This window comes from Microtus oregoni, unplaced genomic scaffold (assembly GCF_018167655.1).
Source record: "Microtus oregoni isolate MIOR12 unplaced genomic scaffold, Mior012 000023F_ref0000262, whole genome shotgun sequence".
In the NCBI taxonomy this organism is placed as follows: domain Eukaryota; kingdom Metazoa; phylum Chordata; class Mammalia; order Rodentia; family Cricetidae; genus Microtus; species Microtus oregoni.
In genome coordinates, this window is record NW_024543082.1 from 14,767,511 (window position 1) to 14,785,252 (window position 17,742).

Genomic DNA, 17,742 nt, shown 5'->3' on the forward strand with positions numbered 1-17,742 from the left:
ACTGATTTGTTTTTGAAGGGAAAATGGTTTAAGGTAGGAGTCAGCTTATTGGAAATTTATGAGATAACAATGTTTTATTTATATGTTAAAGGGCTTTAGGAATATACAAGGAAATGGGACAGAATATGTTATTATTTCCTTAAGCAGATTTTTTTCCTAAGTAGTCCTGGCAACTTGTTTGCTACCTGCTCATTTCCTGAAGCATATGGAAACAAAACAAGTGGCAATGTTTCAGTAATACCAGACTGCAGGCTAGATTCAGCCCATACCATCATAGTTGGCTGCCCCTAGTCTGCCTAGAAATGGTGTCAGAGCCTTGAGAAGTCGTTTCAAATGTGATGTAGCTGAAAGTACAACTATGTCACAACTTCCTAATGAAGAAAATAAGGGATGTAAGACAAGTTTTCAATCTGAACAATTTCTAATGGATTCTTCCACTAAACCATATGCACAGGGAGAACATACTTGGCAAACAAGGAAAAAATCTCAGATGTTTATGATGTTTATATATTTCTTTTATATTAACATTATTTACCTATCCACTCTATAAATAACTTTGAAATGTTTTCTAAGATCAACTCCCTATTTCAGATACTGAAAGATATGACAATATTATTAAGACATTGGCTCCAATTATAAAATACGTAGCCAAAAATGACATGCAATGCGTAGTCAGAGAAACAGGTGAAAGGAGTTCCAAGTATAACAATTAAGATAGAACATAATTGCTTGTTGTAAGAGCACAGGACTTATGATTCTCTCCAACCCTTTTCATTCTTTGAGTCTGGAGGAGACACTGAAGATTGTCTTAGTTAGAATTTCTATAGCTGTGAAGAGACACCATGACTACAGCAGCTCTTATGAAGGAAAACATTTAATTGTATGGCTTGCAGAGGTTTAGCCCATTACCGTCATGGTGGGACATAGACATGGCAGCATACAAATAGACATGGTGCTGGAGAAGGAGCTGAGAGTGAAAAAGTAGATACATCTTAATCCCACAGACAACAGGACGTGGTCTGAGAAGCTGGGCATGTCTTGAGATTATAAGAGAGCTCAAAGCCCACCTCCAACAAAGCCACACCTTCTGATAGTGCCATTCCCTATGAGATTACAGGGGCAATTACCTTCAAACTACTACATATATGTACTCTAACTTTCTTAATAGATCGTTGAATTTCCATCAGAACTGCTTTCTTTTTTTTGTTCTTTTTTGTTTATTTATTTATTTATTAAAGATTTCTGCCTCCTCCCTGCCACCGCCTCCCATTTCCCTCCCCCTCCCCCAATCAAGTCCTCCTCCCTCGTCACCCCAAATAGCAATCAGCTTTATGAGGGCAGTTGCTTATGTTTCCATGCATAGAGGCCATACCAGATCAAGGCACTGGATTATTATTAAAACAAAATTTATGTTTACTTAAAATTCCTTGTTCTGAATATCTCACTAGAACCACAGAAATGAGTCTTATTCCACATAATTCATCAGGTATTTAAAGATACAGGTTTCAGTTATTTGCCACTCTAATATTATACACACACACACACATATGTGCATGGGTGAGATGGGAAGGTGTATACACATCTGTCACAATGCATGTGCAGAGGCCATAGGATGGCAACTTTTTAGAGTGAATTCTTACTTCCAGGTTTAGATGGGTTCTGTGGATCAAGCTCAGGTTGTCAGGCTTCTGTAAAGCACTTTTACCCACTGAGCCATTTAACAGATCTCAGCATTTCTATCTTTTAAAAAAAATGCTCATGGACCTGTGTAGTGATGGGGCGAGCTGCATTCCGCCTCCCAGCTAGCTTTACCCAAAGTAATTACACAGAAACTGTGTTCTTTTTAAACACTGCTTGGCCCATTAGCTCTAGCCTCTTACTGGCTAACTCTCACAACTTGATTTCTAATACTCTGTGTAGCACACAAGGTGGTGGCTTACTGGGGAAGATTCAGCATGTCTGGCCTGGTGGCTGGCTCCATAGCGTCTGACCTCACTATCCTTCTTCCCAGAATTCTGTTCTATCTACTCCACCTACCTAATTTTCTGTCTTATCAAAGGGCCAAGGCAGTTTCTTTATTAACCAATGAAAGTAACACATAGACAGATGACCCTCCTCCATCAGACCTAGAGCCTACCTACATTTTATAGAAAGTATATTCAACAATATTCCAAAAGTTATTTATGGCATCTCCCTGCATCCCAAGACTCGAGATGCAGCTTAAAAAGGTCTTGTCAGCATGAAGAATTCCATGTAAAATAAATACCTATTTTATACATAAAATGCTCATTTTGTGAGTTCTTGGCAAAATGAAAAATAGACTATCAAGAAGGCAGGATGGAGAAAAGTGGAATACCATAACTTAAATAGTTGAAGGACCCATTCAAGCTCTTGGAAAAATGAACTCCATATCCGGCCCATTCAAGCTCTTGGAAAAAATGAACTCCATAGCCGGGCGGTGGTGGTGCACGCCTTTAATCCCAGCACTCGGGAGGCAGAGGCAGGCAGATCTCTGTGAGTTCGAGGCCACAGAGAAACCCTGTCTCGAAAAAACAAAAAAAAAAATGAACTCCATCTCATACCATGTGTTTTCCTATATACCAACAGTCAGCCCTTATAGAAATCTGGAATGAATCCTTTAAAAACACAAGCATTTCCCAGGAAGAGGCCTGTTAACAAGAGGACAGTTGCAAAACCTCACAACAAGGGGCAGTGCTCATTCACACAGAGCACACCTGAAGAGCCCCTGGTCCCTGGCTCCCATTGAAGTCAATATCGACTTTGAGATGAATGGAAATTTGTTGTTAATCAAGTATATGTCACCCCTTGAAATGTAACAAATGGGTAGTCTCCGCCTACACCTCAGGTCAAATAATAACACTGGCCTACTACAGGGTGAAGCATCTCTATATCCCTCTTTCTACTTGAAAGTAGTGTCTTATAAGCAGTGTAAGCAGGTGTGAGAAGTGACAGTTACTAAAAGTTAAATCTTTCCCTTTGCTGGTCTGAAGCTCTGTTTTATTTCTAATCATAAAATAGACACACACACGCACACACACACACACACACAATTTACCACAGCACAGTTGGTTTATTCTATCATTTTTAACAAGTTTATAGTGATATATGGAATTTATTTATATTTTTCAAGCTGCCCTCCTCATCGAGAAATTCACTGACCAAAATAAAATCAGTGCAATGTTCGTTCTTTTTAAGAAGAATAGTATTTATTTTAATCTAAAACCTAAAAAAAATGCATAAATCAGTGAAAGGTCAGTTACCCTACATCCTTCCTGACAGGGTTGGTGACAATCAAATGTTAAAGCAGCAAAAGAACTTTGACAAAGGCAAAGGTTTTGATCTGCTTAGACTGGTCTCCAAAATCTACTTTAATTCCTGATAAAACCAAGAAAAGGTGCGGTTATTACCATGTGACATGCTTGTTCTGGTAGACAAAGCAGCAGAAAAGAGAACATGAGCCCTTCTACCAGACCCCATTAATCCATCCCAGAACACAGAGCAGAGTAAGGGGCCTCACAAAATTCAGAAACCATATACTACAGCTAATTTGTTAATAAGCCATGAAACACTGATACAAATTATTTAAAATAACTGTTACCAGTTGAATTAAAAAAAAAACAAACAATATTCTGCTGGGTACCAACCCTAAGGTTTTGTATCAGTTGTTTATCTGCGTGCTAATTTGCTCAATCTTCTTTTTTTATTATTATTATTAAAAATTTCCGCATCTCCATCTCCCATTTCCCTCCTCCTCCCCCTACTCCCCTCTCCCTCCCTCTCCAGTCCAAAGAGCAGTCAGGGTTCCCTGCCCTGTGGGAAGTCCATGGTCCTCCCCCCTCCATCCAGGTCCAGGAAGGTGCACATCTAAACAGACTAGGCTCCCTCAAAGCCAATGCATGCAGTAGGATCAAAACCCAGTGCCATTGTTCTTGGCTTCTCAGTCAGCCCTCATTGTCCGCCATGTTCAGAGTCTGGTTTGATCCCATGCTTTTTCGGTTCCAGTCGAGCTGGCCTTGGTGAGCTCCCATTAGATCAGCCCCAGGCATAAATGGGGATCTTGGGGGTGGGAGTGGAGTGGGGGTAAGGGGAGATGGGGAGACCCTGGGGGAATGGAATGGTTGGGATGGAGGAAGGGTGGATATGGGAGCAGGGAAGAAGATATCTTAATTAAGGGAGCCATTTTAGGGTTGACAAGAGACTTGACTCTAGAGGGGTTCCTAGGTATCAATGGAGATATCCCCAGCTAGTTCCTTGGGCAGCTGAGAAGAGGGAGCCCGAAATGGCCCTTTCCTATAGCCATACTGATGAATATCTTACATCTCACCATAGAAGCGTCATCTGGCCATGGATGGAAATAGAGACAGAGACTAATATTGGAGCACTAGACCGAGTTCCCAAGGCCCAAATGAGTAGCTGAAGGAGGGAGAACATGAGCAAGGAAGTCAGGACTGCGAGGGGTGCTCCCACCCACTAAGAAGGTGGGGTTGCCAAATCTTCTTAAGCTTCCCCTGGTATGGGTATGCGCATTGTTAATGAGACAAATGCTGCAGAATTCACATTTTCAGTTATGCTTTTCTCCTGAGAAAGACAGAGGTTGGATATTTGATTTCACCAAGTGCCTTTGCATTTTAACAGTAAAGATAGTGCACTCGCTGCAAATGTGCAGTCAGACTGTATTACACAAGATGGAGTAGGGCAGCTGGCGGCAGAGTTTAGCTGGCATGCCACAGATCCTGTACACAAAGACCATTAGGAGAAGATGGACAGAGCCTTTCAGACCCGTCCCCCATCTGCTGACAGAGGCGGCTTCCTGAGATGGATCAGCACGGTAAGCTGTGATAGTTTATAAAGAAAAATGGATGCAGAGGACAAGTACATATACGGTACCTTCTCGATGAGATCTATGCAGGCTTGAAAATCCAGACCATAGTCAATGGCTACCCACTCAAGGCCTTCTTTCTTGTATTCCTCTTGCTCCAGAATAAACATGTACTGATTGAAGAACTGTTGCAACTTTTCATTGGTAAGATTGATGCAGAGTTGCTCAAGACTATTGTACTAAGAATAAAAGGAAGAGAATTAAAAATAAGATAGAAGTCCACTTGCAAGGATACATATTAGTGAGAAATCGTAACCACCATTGCACAACGACAAATGTACTCAAGCAGTAAGTAACAGTGCTCAGCTAAATTCCTGTCTCCTCCAAATAAATCTACAAACTAATGATTATTGCAATAAAACAATACTCAATGGAATTATGATTCAAAAAATCACAAAGGATTTTATTTACTTTGATTTAAATTTGGATTAAGAAATTAAATACTTAACACTAATTGTAGTAATGATAATTATTACTACTGATGATAGCTCTTTTTTAATCAAAGTAGCCCTTAAGGTTTAGGTAAAATGATTCTATTTATTTGTTTGTTTTTATTTTCTTTTCAAAATTGAAATAGAATTATTATAAACTTACCCCACCTTTTCCTCCTTCTAGCCCTTCCCATGTACCCCTCCTCTCAAGCTGATTACCTCTTTTTCTTTGTTATTATTACACATATGTGTGTGTATATGTATTCACAAATATATAAATACAACCTTCTGAGTTTATTTTTGTTTTTTGTGTAGTCATTAGGTGCCTATAATTCACTGTCCATGAATGGGATCCTGCAAGATATTTCCCACTCTATATTCATTGATATTAGACATAATGATCCTTAGCATGCTTTGATCTTGTTTTCCCATGGTGCCATTTCACAAATTTTCTTGAAATACTCGTTGATTTTACTCTTACCACATATACTTACATCAAGTATTTCAAAACCAGTGATGTCAAGAATAGCAATGAAGAAGTGACTTGGCAGCTTGGCATCCAGGAGCTGGTTCATGCGTGCCACTAGCCACTTAAACATCCTTTCGTATATTGACTTAGACAGAGCACCAACCGCATAGGTTACCTAGAAATCATATTTACATGTTTTCTTCATAACTATGTAGTGAGATAGCTCAGTGTTTTAAGACTACTTGCTGCTCCCTTCCAGTACTCAGGTCAGGCAGCTCACAACTGCTTGTAACTCCAGTCTAGAGGATTCAATGCCCTCTTCTGGTCTCACACATGCTCACACCCACATACAGACTCATACACATAAATAATAAAAGTAAATCTTTAAAGTGTTCCATTTTTTAAATTTGTTTTAAAAAATTTAAAACAATGTTTGTTTTAATCCTGGGCATTGTCTATCTGCAAACACCTTCTAGTCAAACCAGCATGTGATTATTAGTCTTCTATGGTTTTGAAATTATGCTGAATATAATGAGGAAAAAAGAAAAAAGAAGCAAGAAAGGGTTGGGGAAAGGAGGAAAGAAGAGGAGAAGAAAGTTAGCACAGTGTTTCATTATCAGAAGTATAAGAGATAAATCATGTTCCTATTAATATCCTAGGATATGGTTTGATGCCTAACTCTGGAGCCTTGTTCTGATTGGGGTGGTCCAAAGACCTGTTATCAGTATCAGAATCATTGGTAACTTTTAAAAGATGTCAGGACTCAAGCCAAGCCATAGATGTACAAAGTCTGTATAGTAAAACCATTCCCATCTACCCAGGCCAGTTGCCAGAAAAATTCTCTTATGTAATTTTATGAAGAATTCCTGTCCTTGATACCTGATGATGTATCTCATTCTCCATTTCATGTATAAATTCTTTACCTGTCTATATCAAAAAGCCTACTAATCCAGTTCACCAGCGGTCCCTTTTTCTTGATTTCTTCTTAGAAATGTGCAGTCACTCACTCCCTTTGCCTGTTCTTGGCCTATAAATTCCTACTAGCTATGGCTATATGTGGAGTTGATTACAAAGTCTCTTTTCTACTGCAATATTTCCATGTCAACAGTTCTGAATAAAGTCTTACTCGCCATTTAGTGTCAGAATATTTCTTTCTTTTAATGCACCATAGCCATAATATTTTTAAACTATTAATATTAAAATCTATAATCCCTAGAACTTGCTTTGCTATTGCTGAAGCTGCTAATTGATAAGCTGTAAGATTCTTAGCAGCTGACTCCCCTTCCCTGGGATACAGTAGTTCTATTCCATTAGTGTTCTTAAAGTCTGTCTAGTCTTGACTTCTAGTTTTTTATTATTCTGTTGTCAGTGTGGTCCTTGCCTTCCTGAATAAAAGCCTTAGGGAAAATCATTCTGATACAAATTGCTCTGTCAGAGTGTGTTGCAAGGAAAGGGCTGCTTGTTCGTCCCGGCTGCCCAGACCCCCAAAATAATCACAGAGAAACTATATTAATGGGGCCCATTAGCTCTAGCCTCTTATTAGCTAACTGTCACATCTTGATTTAACCCATTTCTATTAATCTGTGTATCACCACGAGGCAGTGGCTTACTGGATAAAATTCCCAGCGTCTGTCTATGGCGGATCCATGGCGTCTCTCTGACTCTGCCTTCTTCCTGCCAGCATTCCCTTTAATTTTTCCCACCTACATAAGTTCTGCCCTATCAACAGGCCCAAAGCAGTTTCTTTATTAACCAATGAAAATAACACAAAAACAGAAGGACCTCCTACACCAAGAGTGAGGCTAAGAAATTTCCTTTTTACTGTTTCCAAGAGGATGAGGTGGTTTGTTTTTAAATGTTGAAAAATAACACGTTAGCTTTCTTAACTAGTTCTGTTAAAGGCTGGAGTTACAACTTAATCTCCTGTAAAACACTAATTTAATAGGTGTATTTCAATTACCTTCTTCTCCCAGGCTCATTGGTTTTATAAGAAGAAAGATGCTATCCTACAGTCACAGAATATCACACATCCATGTTATGGTGACTGTCTAAGAAATGGTGACACTGAAAAATACTTACAATGTGACTTGACGTCCACAAAGCTGTACTGTTTTAGTACCTAATCACCTGCTGGCTGCAGAGCAGTGTGCTAGATGCTAGTGTCCCAGAATGACTCAGGCATAATCCATGGCCTTAAAGGTTACCAAGGTTACCTTAAATGTTTCCTCAGATAATACATTATAAATATTCCTGCTCCACTTACTTCTGAGTATTGTAAGACAAGAGCAAGATAAGCATTTCTAGCGTATATGTGTCTGTCTCTCTGTGTGTATGTGTGTGTGCACGTGTGTGTGTGTGTGTGTGTGTGTGTGTGTGTGTGTGTTAGAATTGACAAATCTATGCTAGGCAAAGTGTTCTACCACTGAGAAACATCCCCAGATGCACAAGCTAAACAGACATTTACAAAACTATCATTTTCAATACTAGACTTATGCTTAAAGAAGGCATTGGTATCTTAAAGTAGATGACTGTGTCATTGTTTTAATTTTCTCAGTGAGGCTTAAGGTAACTCCATGATGGTCAAGCCTTTTAAGGCTTTTATATATCCAGTCCATCAATTATGTGTAGTGGGGTTTTGTTTTGTTTTTCTTTTGGGGGAAGGAGCAAAGTCCAGAGTTTCATATAGTCCAGGCTAGCCTCAAACTCACTCATCCAAAGATGACCGTGAATCCTGATTCCCCATCCCCTGCCACCTGGATGCCTCCCATGAGTCACCAAAACCTAGTCCTAGGTGTGTGTGTGTGTTATGGATGATAGAGGCAATGTTATGACTTTACTGTACTATTTTCTTTTTCTAGAAAAACCATATTCATTACCTTTCCCATAGTGAAGAGAAAATATGAGAAATTCTCATCATTGGATATAAATGAAAGTTCTAACACCACTGTCCCAAGTGGAGGGTGGAGAACCTCCCTTCAACTGACCTTTTCTCCTTGTCCACAATGTCACAGGCTGTGTCCCAGGTAGCATGAGTACACTATGCAAGAATGCTGTGCATTAAATGTTGGATTTTGTTTGAGTAAGAGAACAAATTTTTAGTTGCCGCTGAGATTTTGGTGTATATCTAATACAGTAAAATGGTTTGCATTACACTGATTAATATATTTAGCAGACATAAATTATTCTGAAATTTACTGGTATACTTAAATTATCTTAGTACCCAACAACCCTAGACATATTTGCTGCATAAGGAAAAGTCTGAAGCTCAGCCATCCAAAACATTTGCCATTTATATTAATCTAAATCAGCACAGCTTTCTGTATTTTATGTCTCTTCTCAATTTTTTGTGTCTTTAAATCATATCTTCAACATACAGGCTAAAGCCTACTCTTCACTAAAGTAACCATGTGTCGATTACACTAAGGGAGCTAGTATGTAAAGGGATGTCAGTCCTCCAAGATATTTCACTTCAGTCCTCTAAAGTTCAAAAAGTTTCTTAGCTGAACAACCAAAGTGTAGCTCACAAGTGAAGTGTTACCTAAGGGAGAATTGTCAAAATACTCAGCATAGTCCCTTACTACTGTAATGTCTTTAATTAGAATATTTAAATACTTACCACACTAGATCTCTTTACTACTTTCATAGAAAATTATTATTAACATTGCCCTACATTGAAAATATGTAAATATGATGTGTATAAAATAATTCATGATCACACAATTACTGTGCCCTCAAATGTTACATTACCTGTTGGACATTTTGACTTCTGGTAATATACTCATTATTAACTTTGATCCTGGGGTAGATCAGGCCCTTTACCAGCTCAGAAGAGTGAATGCCCATGAGAGAAGCAGCTTTGTCAGCATCTGATCACACAAGAAAAGAAGAATGTCAAGAACAGAGGGAGAAGAGTGAAAGAGAATGAAAAACACTGTGGAAATCATTTCATTGTAGCCGAACACACTGCATAGAGGGTAAAAGGACTGTGTGTTTAGATCAGTGTAAAAACATAGATTGCAGCTTTGCAATAAATGGCTGAATGCTAAATGAAGGAATCTACTTCTTATAGATACAAATCAAGCCACACTGAAGCACCACTTAATGATCTCTTAGAATGGTTTCACTGAAAGCTAGTAACAGGTGTTGGTGCAGATGTGGACATTCACATGTGGCATGGCCATTACAGAAAACGGTCTGACAATTTCTTAGAGATTAAACACAGAGTTATTGTAGGATCCAGCAATTTCACTCTTGCATAAGAATCTAAGAGAAATAAAGATATTTATGCAAAAAATGTATAGAATATTTCCAATAATATTATTATAGTACTCAAAATGTTAAAAAAAAAGCCCATCAACTGATAAAAAGTAAGATAAGACATGCTTATATAATGGAAATTAAATAAAGAAATGAAGATTGGCATAGTCTATGATGGGGCTTCATTAACTAGGACTTGAGGAAGATAACTGGGAGTCATAAGAACTTTATAAACCTACCATGGAAAATGGTGATTTTTTTTACAACTAATACTATGTTTACAGAATTTTATGAATATCATATGGCCATTTATTCATAGAAGCAATTTGACTGCTCCTCAAAATTACAGCATAGAATTAGCATTTAATCCAGTAATTCCAGTTATGAAAAGACACACAGAAGAGGTAAATGCAGGGAATTAAAATTGATACTCTTACACTAGCATTCATTCAGAACAAATAGTGGAAGTCACCCAGCTGTACATAAATTAATGAATGGATAAACAAGACAATATAAATACATATAGCTAAATATTAATAAAGTGGTTAAAAGGATAAAATTCTGAAACATACTATAATACAGATATCATATAATAAGATATAGTGTTTAGTGAAATAAACCAGATACAAACATATAAATATTGGGTAATTTCATTTACATGAAGTACCTAGGCTAATCAAATTCACGGAGCTAGAAAATATAGCTATGGTTTTCAGGATAAAGAAAGGAAAAGCTTAACATGATTCAGTTTTCAATAATGAAAAAAACTGGAAAAAGACAAAAACAATGTGAATGTACTTAATTTCACAGAGTACTTCATTTTTGTACTTCATTTTTGCACACTTATGCTAAAGTGATCAATTTTGTTATGTAAACATTACCAAAATTTAAATATAAAACTGAAACAATTGTCCGTTAAAAAATTAAATGTATATAGTTCTTCTTTTAAATTGAATTTTTAAGTTAAATGTCATTACTGCAATAGCTGTGCTATCTATTTTATAATTGTGATTTTTTCCACTTTTATAGAAAGATGACTGATTGTAATAATGTCTGGGATGTCTTTATAATCAATTAAGTACATAGTATCCACAGTACTTTTATTTACTCTTTGGAATTTTTATACATGTATATATTTGATCTTATCAATCTCCTTCCAAGTCCCTTGAGACTCAACAACCCATTTTCCTCTTTTTTATTTTTATTATTATTAAAATACCCCAAGTCCACTTACTACTGACTAGGAGCCACATCCCTAAAGAAATGTTAGTCTCTCTCCCTCCCTCAGCAACCATCAACTGCCAATGGCCCTCACTAAGGGAAGGACCTCAGGAGCTCCTTTCTCCTTCATTCTGGAGGGCTGATTTTTTTTATTTTAATGAAAATAAAAGAAACAGAACTTTAAGCCTCAGAGTTTTGAAAGGATGGAGTCAGTTTGACTTTGGAATTTCAAGGGTCTTTTCTTAGATGATCCCCACTAATACCAAGTAAGATATTTTATGAAAATTTGCTCCATCCATTTTCTTTTTTTTTTTTTTTTTTTTTGGTTTTGGTTTTTCGAGACAGGGTTTCTCTGTGGTTTTGGAGCCTGTCCTGGAACTAGCTCTTGTGGACCAGGCTGGTCTCGAACTCACAGAGATCCGCCTGCCTCTGCCTCCCGAGTGCTGGGATTAAAGGCGTGCGCCACCACCGCCCGGCTCCATCCATTTTCTTGATAGTCCATGAGCTAAAAGTGTATTTCACAAAAGCCCATAAGCTCTGCTGGCATTACCAGAAACTAACTGAGAAATGTTTCTTATTCTGTGAGAAGGTACACTAGGATGATGATTGACATAAAGCCAGCGACAATAATAATGGGCTGGTTACAGAGGGTTTGTTTAGTAGGAATGAAGACTTAAATTCAACCCCCAGCAACACAACATGAAAAAAATCAAATAAATAACAATAATTAAGGAAAATGGTACTGATTATTTTCCATATTCTCTAAAAAATGAAAAACAAAAAGAAGACACCAAGTGTATGCAAAGAAGAGACAGGCCTGGAAAAGCAGAGGTCTGAACAGAATTATAAATTGCATCTTTGTAAAGTAAGCCTTACTTTCTGTGCCATCAACCTCCAGTTGCTCTTCTCTGGGATTCTGTCTAAATTTCAGGTTTCCAATGTGCATGATGGCTCCAATGATCTTATAGCACTCAAACTTTTCTTCAGGAAGAAATCCCAAGACATGTATGGCTTTCTGTAAGAGGAGAAACAGAGGGCTAGCTGTGTCCTCTTTTTCCTGATGGCTCCAGTAGACACCTCACAATGTTGTATGTCACATATCACTGCAGATTGTGTGCTACAGCAATAAGACAATTGCGTTGTGGGCCAAGAGTGACTACTTGGTTCAAAGAAACACAAAAAGGCCTTGTTGATACTTGGTCACCAGCAGTCTGCTCAGTCATTTAGAAGGGAATTAGGGTGGTGGCAACATGAGTTGTTTAGTGCCCAGTAGCTTGAGTTTTCTTTCACACCCTGCTCCTCTCTTTACCCTTCCAGCAACAGGTCCACTTATTGGCTACAGGAGGTTCATTATTGTCTCTTTCATGGCTATAAAACTTATCAATGAATCTGCTGGGTGATATGTCTCACATGTTCAACTGTTTTTGGATTTTTTTTCCCAGAGTCTGCTCATTTGGAATTTGGTGAAAGGGGTTGTTAAGAAAAAAGCATCATGTCACAAGAGAATGTTCGATTTTGTGAGAATGATCATTTCAGTAACTGTCCTGACCTGATATCCTAAAATGGTTAATATGGCAGCCCTAATTCCTTGCTCCCTCTCCAGAATAGTGCCACTGTTGTGAAATGATTAACCACAACTCTGGCTTATGTAAACTTAATTATCTCTCTGTGACAGCGGAGGGGAGGCAGTTTCTTGCATATCTGTAAATTCTGAAGAAATGAAGTATCTGTGACTTTTGCCTTTAAAAGCCCTCTTCCCCTTAAAGCTGGGCCTCAGTCCCAAATACAACCAAGGGAACTGAAGAGAGCTGCAGCTTAAATGAAATTCAGCTAATTAAAGCTGGCTAGGGTTCAGGTGGTCTCTAGGTGTTTCCGCTTGCTTAAGAATATCACCACATCACTGCCTCCTAAGAAGACACTGTATGTGGTCCCAGAAGAGTGTAGTTATTATAGTAACTAATTCAGAATGCCTATAAAGACAAGAGTGGAGGAATCCATGTTCTTTTTCAATAACGTCATTTATAGGAATGCAAGACTGAGTGATTATAATATGCAAAAAGAGTATTAGCCTTCTAAGTCATTCACAGGGTGAAGAGAGACAAAAGTCTTGGGATTCAACAACAGGAGAATAAATGATAGGACAAATGCCTGACAAAAGAAAAATTTTTGAGTATTCACCTAAAATGCTCATAAAATGAAACTGAAAATCAAACTCTATGGACCACATGATCTTGCAGTATAATTATAAATAAACAACAACACCAAAGCAACTCCATATAGATGAAAACAGAATAAAGACTTTAGAGATATACACCAGCTAAAAAAGTTTGATATTAAGTTGAAAATTTTGTCTACATTTTTATAGCTATAATACCCCTATATTGGAAATATGTGCTTCTACTGTTAGTAAACTTTTGGGGAGAAGCAGCCTCCACCATCAAGAGGAGCAAAACCAGGTCTCCAGAACTCAAGATGAGGTGTTATGATGTTGGTTATCTTTACTCACAAAACTAAATTTCTACAACTACCAAGCCTTACTTCTGTGGCCAGAAATCCTTCAGTGTCTTCCAAGCTCTCCACAGCAACCTCTCCACAGGAGCAAATGTGAAAGTTGGAGGGATTTGTGGACACCAGGAGCATGTCTATAATGGAAAACTTTTGGTTAACTAGCTTAGAGAAATGCACAATTCCTGAGAAAGCAGTTGGTGAAAATTGAGGTTACTCTTACAGCTGATAGGTTACGTGCAAACAAGACATATTCAATTCCATATTCTAGACCCAAACCTCTGTAATCAATATATCCCCCTGTTAACTTGTCAGTCATGTGTCAAGGCCTCCCAAGAGAACACCAGGTTGGCCAAATCAAAAGTAGATTCAATTGCAGCAATACAAAGTGGTGGTAGTTGGCAGGGAATTGTAGATAATGTTTGTTTGCAAAACTTTGATAACAGGCACTTGGCCTAGAATCATGACAGAGGGTCAGAGGGTAAACATGCTCGGTAAAAATTTAAGTATAACACACCCTAGTTTCATGGCTAGGAAACAGCCAGTTCTCTTGAGGTCAGCACCCAGAGAACATTAGCCATGTATTCCTATCACTTCACATCCTCACTCACAGGAGGCTGAGTTCTTCATTCAAGGGATCTGTAAATCAGATGCAGTATAACCACTGTACTGCTGGTGGCTTTATGAGTCTGACATGTTTTATTTCATCAGGAAACATAATGTAAGATCTAAACTAAGACAGCTGTCAACAGGTCAGTTGGTCTGGTAGAATGCTGCCTGACACTTGATCTCAGTTACCTTTATATATTTTAATTTTTTTTAATTTGAACTTATCTTCCTGTTTATTACCCATTGAAATGAAGATATGCTTTATGGAAATACAAATCTCAGAGACAAAGAAATTGGCTTATGGGAATTCTCACAATAACTCTACTTAGAAGCATGCTGAATATTGAATGTGTTAATGAAACTACTGTTTCTCCATAGAATGAGTTATTATTCATCAAATAAAGAAATAAATTGAAATATTAAAGAATTTCAAAATAACTATGCTGACTGAATTCAGCCAAATTAAAAGAACATGCAGTGTACAATGATTACATATTATAAAATTCTAGAAAATGCAAACAAATTATCATGTTTACATATGGATGAAGTAGAAAAGTTCTAACAATGAAAAAGGAAAGGAAAGAGGAATTGTAAAAGACTCTGGGGAATATTTTTTAAAGGATGTCTGTGGTGCTTGTGGCAATGGTTTCTTGCATATGTGTGTGTGTGTATGTGAGTGTGTGTTACATACAAATACATAGGTATATATGTACATATATATGTACATAAATACATATATATATATGTATATATATATGCCAGTATCATCTGTGTATTTCAAACATTTAATTAACCATAGGACCATGATTCTCCTTTAAAGCTATTTTGGTTATAAGCCTAGCCAGATGTGGGATGTCCTTCTGTATAGATGATGCTTTTATTGATTGATGAATAAAGCTGTTTTGGTCAATGGACAGGCAAAATTTAGGTAGGTGGAAAGTCCAACAAAGATACAGAAAGAAAGAAAGAAAGAAAGAAAGAAAGAAAGAAAGAAAGAAAGAAGGCATAGTCGGGGAGACATCATGTAGCCACCCAAGAAGAGAGATGCCTAGAGCAGCCTAAAGAGAAAGATGCCAGAATAGAGGTAACACTATGGTCATGTGGTGATACACAGATCAATAGAAATGGGTTAATATATATAAGAGATAACAAGTCAATAAGAAGCCTAAGCCATTAGTCCAACAATTGTAACTGATATAAAGTCTCTGAGTGTTGCCTTCATAAAGTGTTCAGGCAGGAGGAGAGAGAAACTGGTCCAGGCGGACCAGTGGGACAGAGAATACTTCTAACTACACTGTCTTTTACAGCTGAGTCATCTCTCCAGCCCTCATTAAAGCTATTTTATAAAAAAATTAAAAATAAAACACAAGTTTTATATTTTAAAATTTTATAAAATAGCTCAAAGCAAGGCAGCTTCCTCCTCAGGCCACTCAACTCGCAATTTCCCATCAGGCTTTCCTAGGGCTGTATGCCTCTGTGTAGGCATTTCTTACTCTATCTAAAGTCACCCAGCAGCCCGCCTACCTTTGTCAGACTCCACACCAGCTGCACTGCCAGGTAGAACCTGCACTTCAAGCTTCCTAGGCTGCCTAACACCTTCCAGATTTTCCCAGGAATCAGCTCTTAAGTTGCTGCTAGGTAAGGCTTCTTCTTTACACCTAGACCATCCAAAACCCTGCCTACTTCCTCCTACACTAGCATAGACAACGATACCACATAGGGCACTCTCCTCCATAGGGTCCCTAAAATTTGACTTGCCCTTTCTCAGATTCTCCAGACTCTCCAGGTGGCAGGAATTCTACCTGTGGTTAGGCTTTGGTAAATGACCCAACTCATTTTCACCCTAGACTTTGCTCCTTCTACTGGATCCCTCTGGAGGAACCCAGACTATACTTCTGGTCAGACTCAGAAAGAGAACTATCCCTTTCAGAACCACTCCTCACCATTCTCCCAAGCTGTCCAAACTGTTCTCCTTCTTCAGGATACTCTCCAATGGCTCACAACACCCAGCAAGAGACCCACTCCCATTCTATCCCTCAGGACTAGTCTAAGTCTGTCATTCCACCAGAAGACTTCAACCTGGTAAACGAAAAACTCATCAATAGACACAACTAATAATAACCTAACCAAAATATTTAGTTTCCATCACAGAAACACAGCAATAATAATTTTTGAAAATTATCTCTTTCCCAATGTATCTTTCCCAAACTATAAATACAGTAATAATTGTCCCTAATGAGAACAACTTAGACAAAATTTAAGATACAAAATTTGAAAAAACAATTACAAACATTTTCAAAGAGCTCAAAGAATCCAAAGAAGACATCAATAAACCAATAAACAGCTAAATTAAATAAAAAGGACATAAACTCCTGACTGAGTTCAAGAAAATACAAGAGATAGAAATACTAAAGATAATGAAGAAAGCACAGACTAAAATTAATCCGGAAATAAAATCATCAAGAAGTCTAAAAAATTTTAGCTGAATCACTATCAACAGAATAGATGACATAGAAGATAAAATACTAGAACTTGAAAACAGGGTAAAGAAGTTGTATAATCCCATCAAGGGAAATAATAAGTTTCTAAAATTTATAAATAGAGCATTCAGAATCTTTAGAACATGATAAAAATAAAGAAATGAATGTATAGGCATGGACAAAAATAAATTCCAATAAATTGGATAATTCAGTAAACTCAGCCACAAAGTCCCAAAAGTTACAAAAAAGCTGAAAAAACTCCTTGTACCTTATCAGACCACCATGGGTTAAAGCTGGATTTCAACAACAACAGAAACAAGAGAAAGACTACAAACTCATCTCAGTTACCACTGGGTCAAGGCAGAAAAAAAGAAATTAAAGACTTCCTAGAATTCAATAAAAATGAATGCATAGCATACCCAGACTTATGGGACACAATGAAAGCAGCGCTAAGAGGAAAGTTACAAACACTAAGGGCCTTCATGAATAATTTGTGGAGCTCTCATACTAGCAACTTAGTGGCAAACCTGAAAGCCCTAGAATAAAGAGAAGCAGACACACCTAAGAGGAGTAGACAGCAGGAAATAATCAAACTGAGGACTGAAATCAATAAAATAGAAACAGACAAAGAATCAACAAAACAAAGAGTTGGTTCTTCAAAAAAAAATCAACAAATAGAGAAAACTTTATCCACACTAACTAAAAGGTGGAGAGAGAATATCCAAATCAACAAAATCAGAAACAAAAAGGGGTATATAACAAAAGACTAAATGAAATCCAGAGAATCATTAGGCTATATTTCAAAAACCTGTTCTCCACAAAATTAGAATATCTAAAAGAAGTGGACAAATGTCTTGATAGATACCACTT

General features: G+C 37.6%; 1 protein-coding gene across 1 annotated transcript in view; it reads right to left on the bottom strand.

The window, feature by feature from the left end:
- Myh15 (myosin heavy chain 15) overlaps nt 1-17,742 on the bottom strand; it is a 136,448-nt gene that overhangs the window by 95,875 nt on the left and 22,831 nt on the right. The window contains exons 10-14 of the mRNA XM_041672701.1: nt 13,817-13,920; nt 12,155-12,293; nt 9,548-9,666; nt 5,826-5,975; nt 4,909-5,079 (exon numbers count right to left, since the gene is read on the bottom strand). Coding sequence (XP_041528635.1) covers nt 4,909-5,079; nt 5,826-5,975; nt 9,548-9,666; nt 12,155-12,293; nt 13,817-13,920 — 683 coding nt within the window. The remainder of the gene's footprint in view (nt 1-4,908; nt 5,080-5,825; nt 5,976-9,547; nt 9,667-12,154; nt 12,294-13,816; nt 13,921-17,742) is intronic.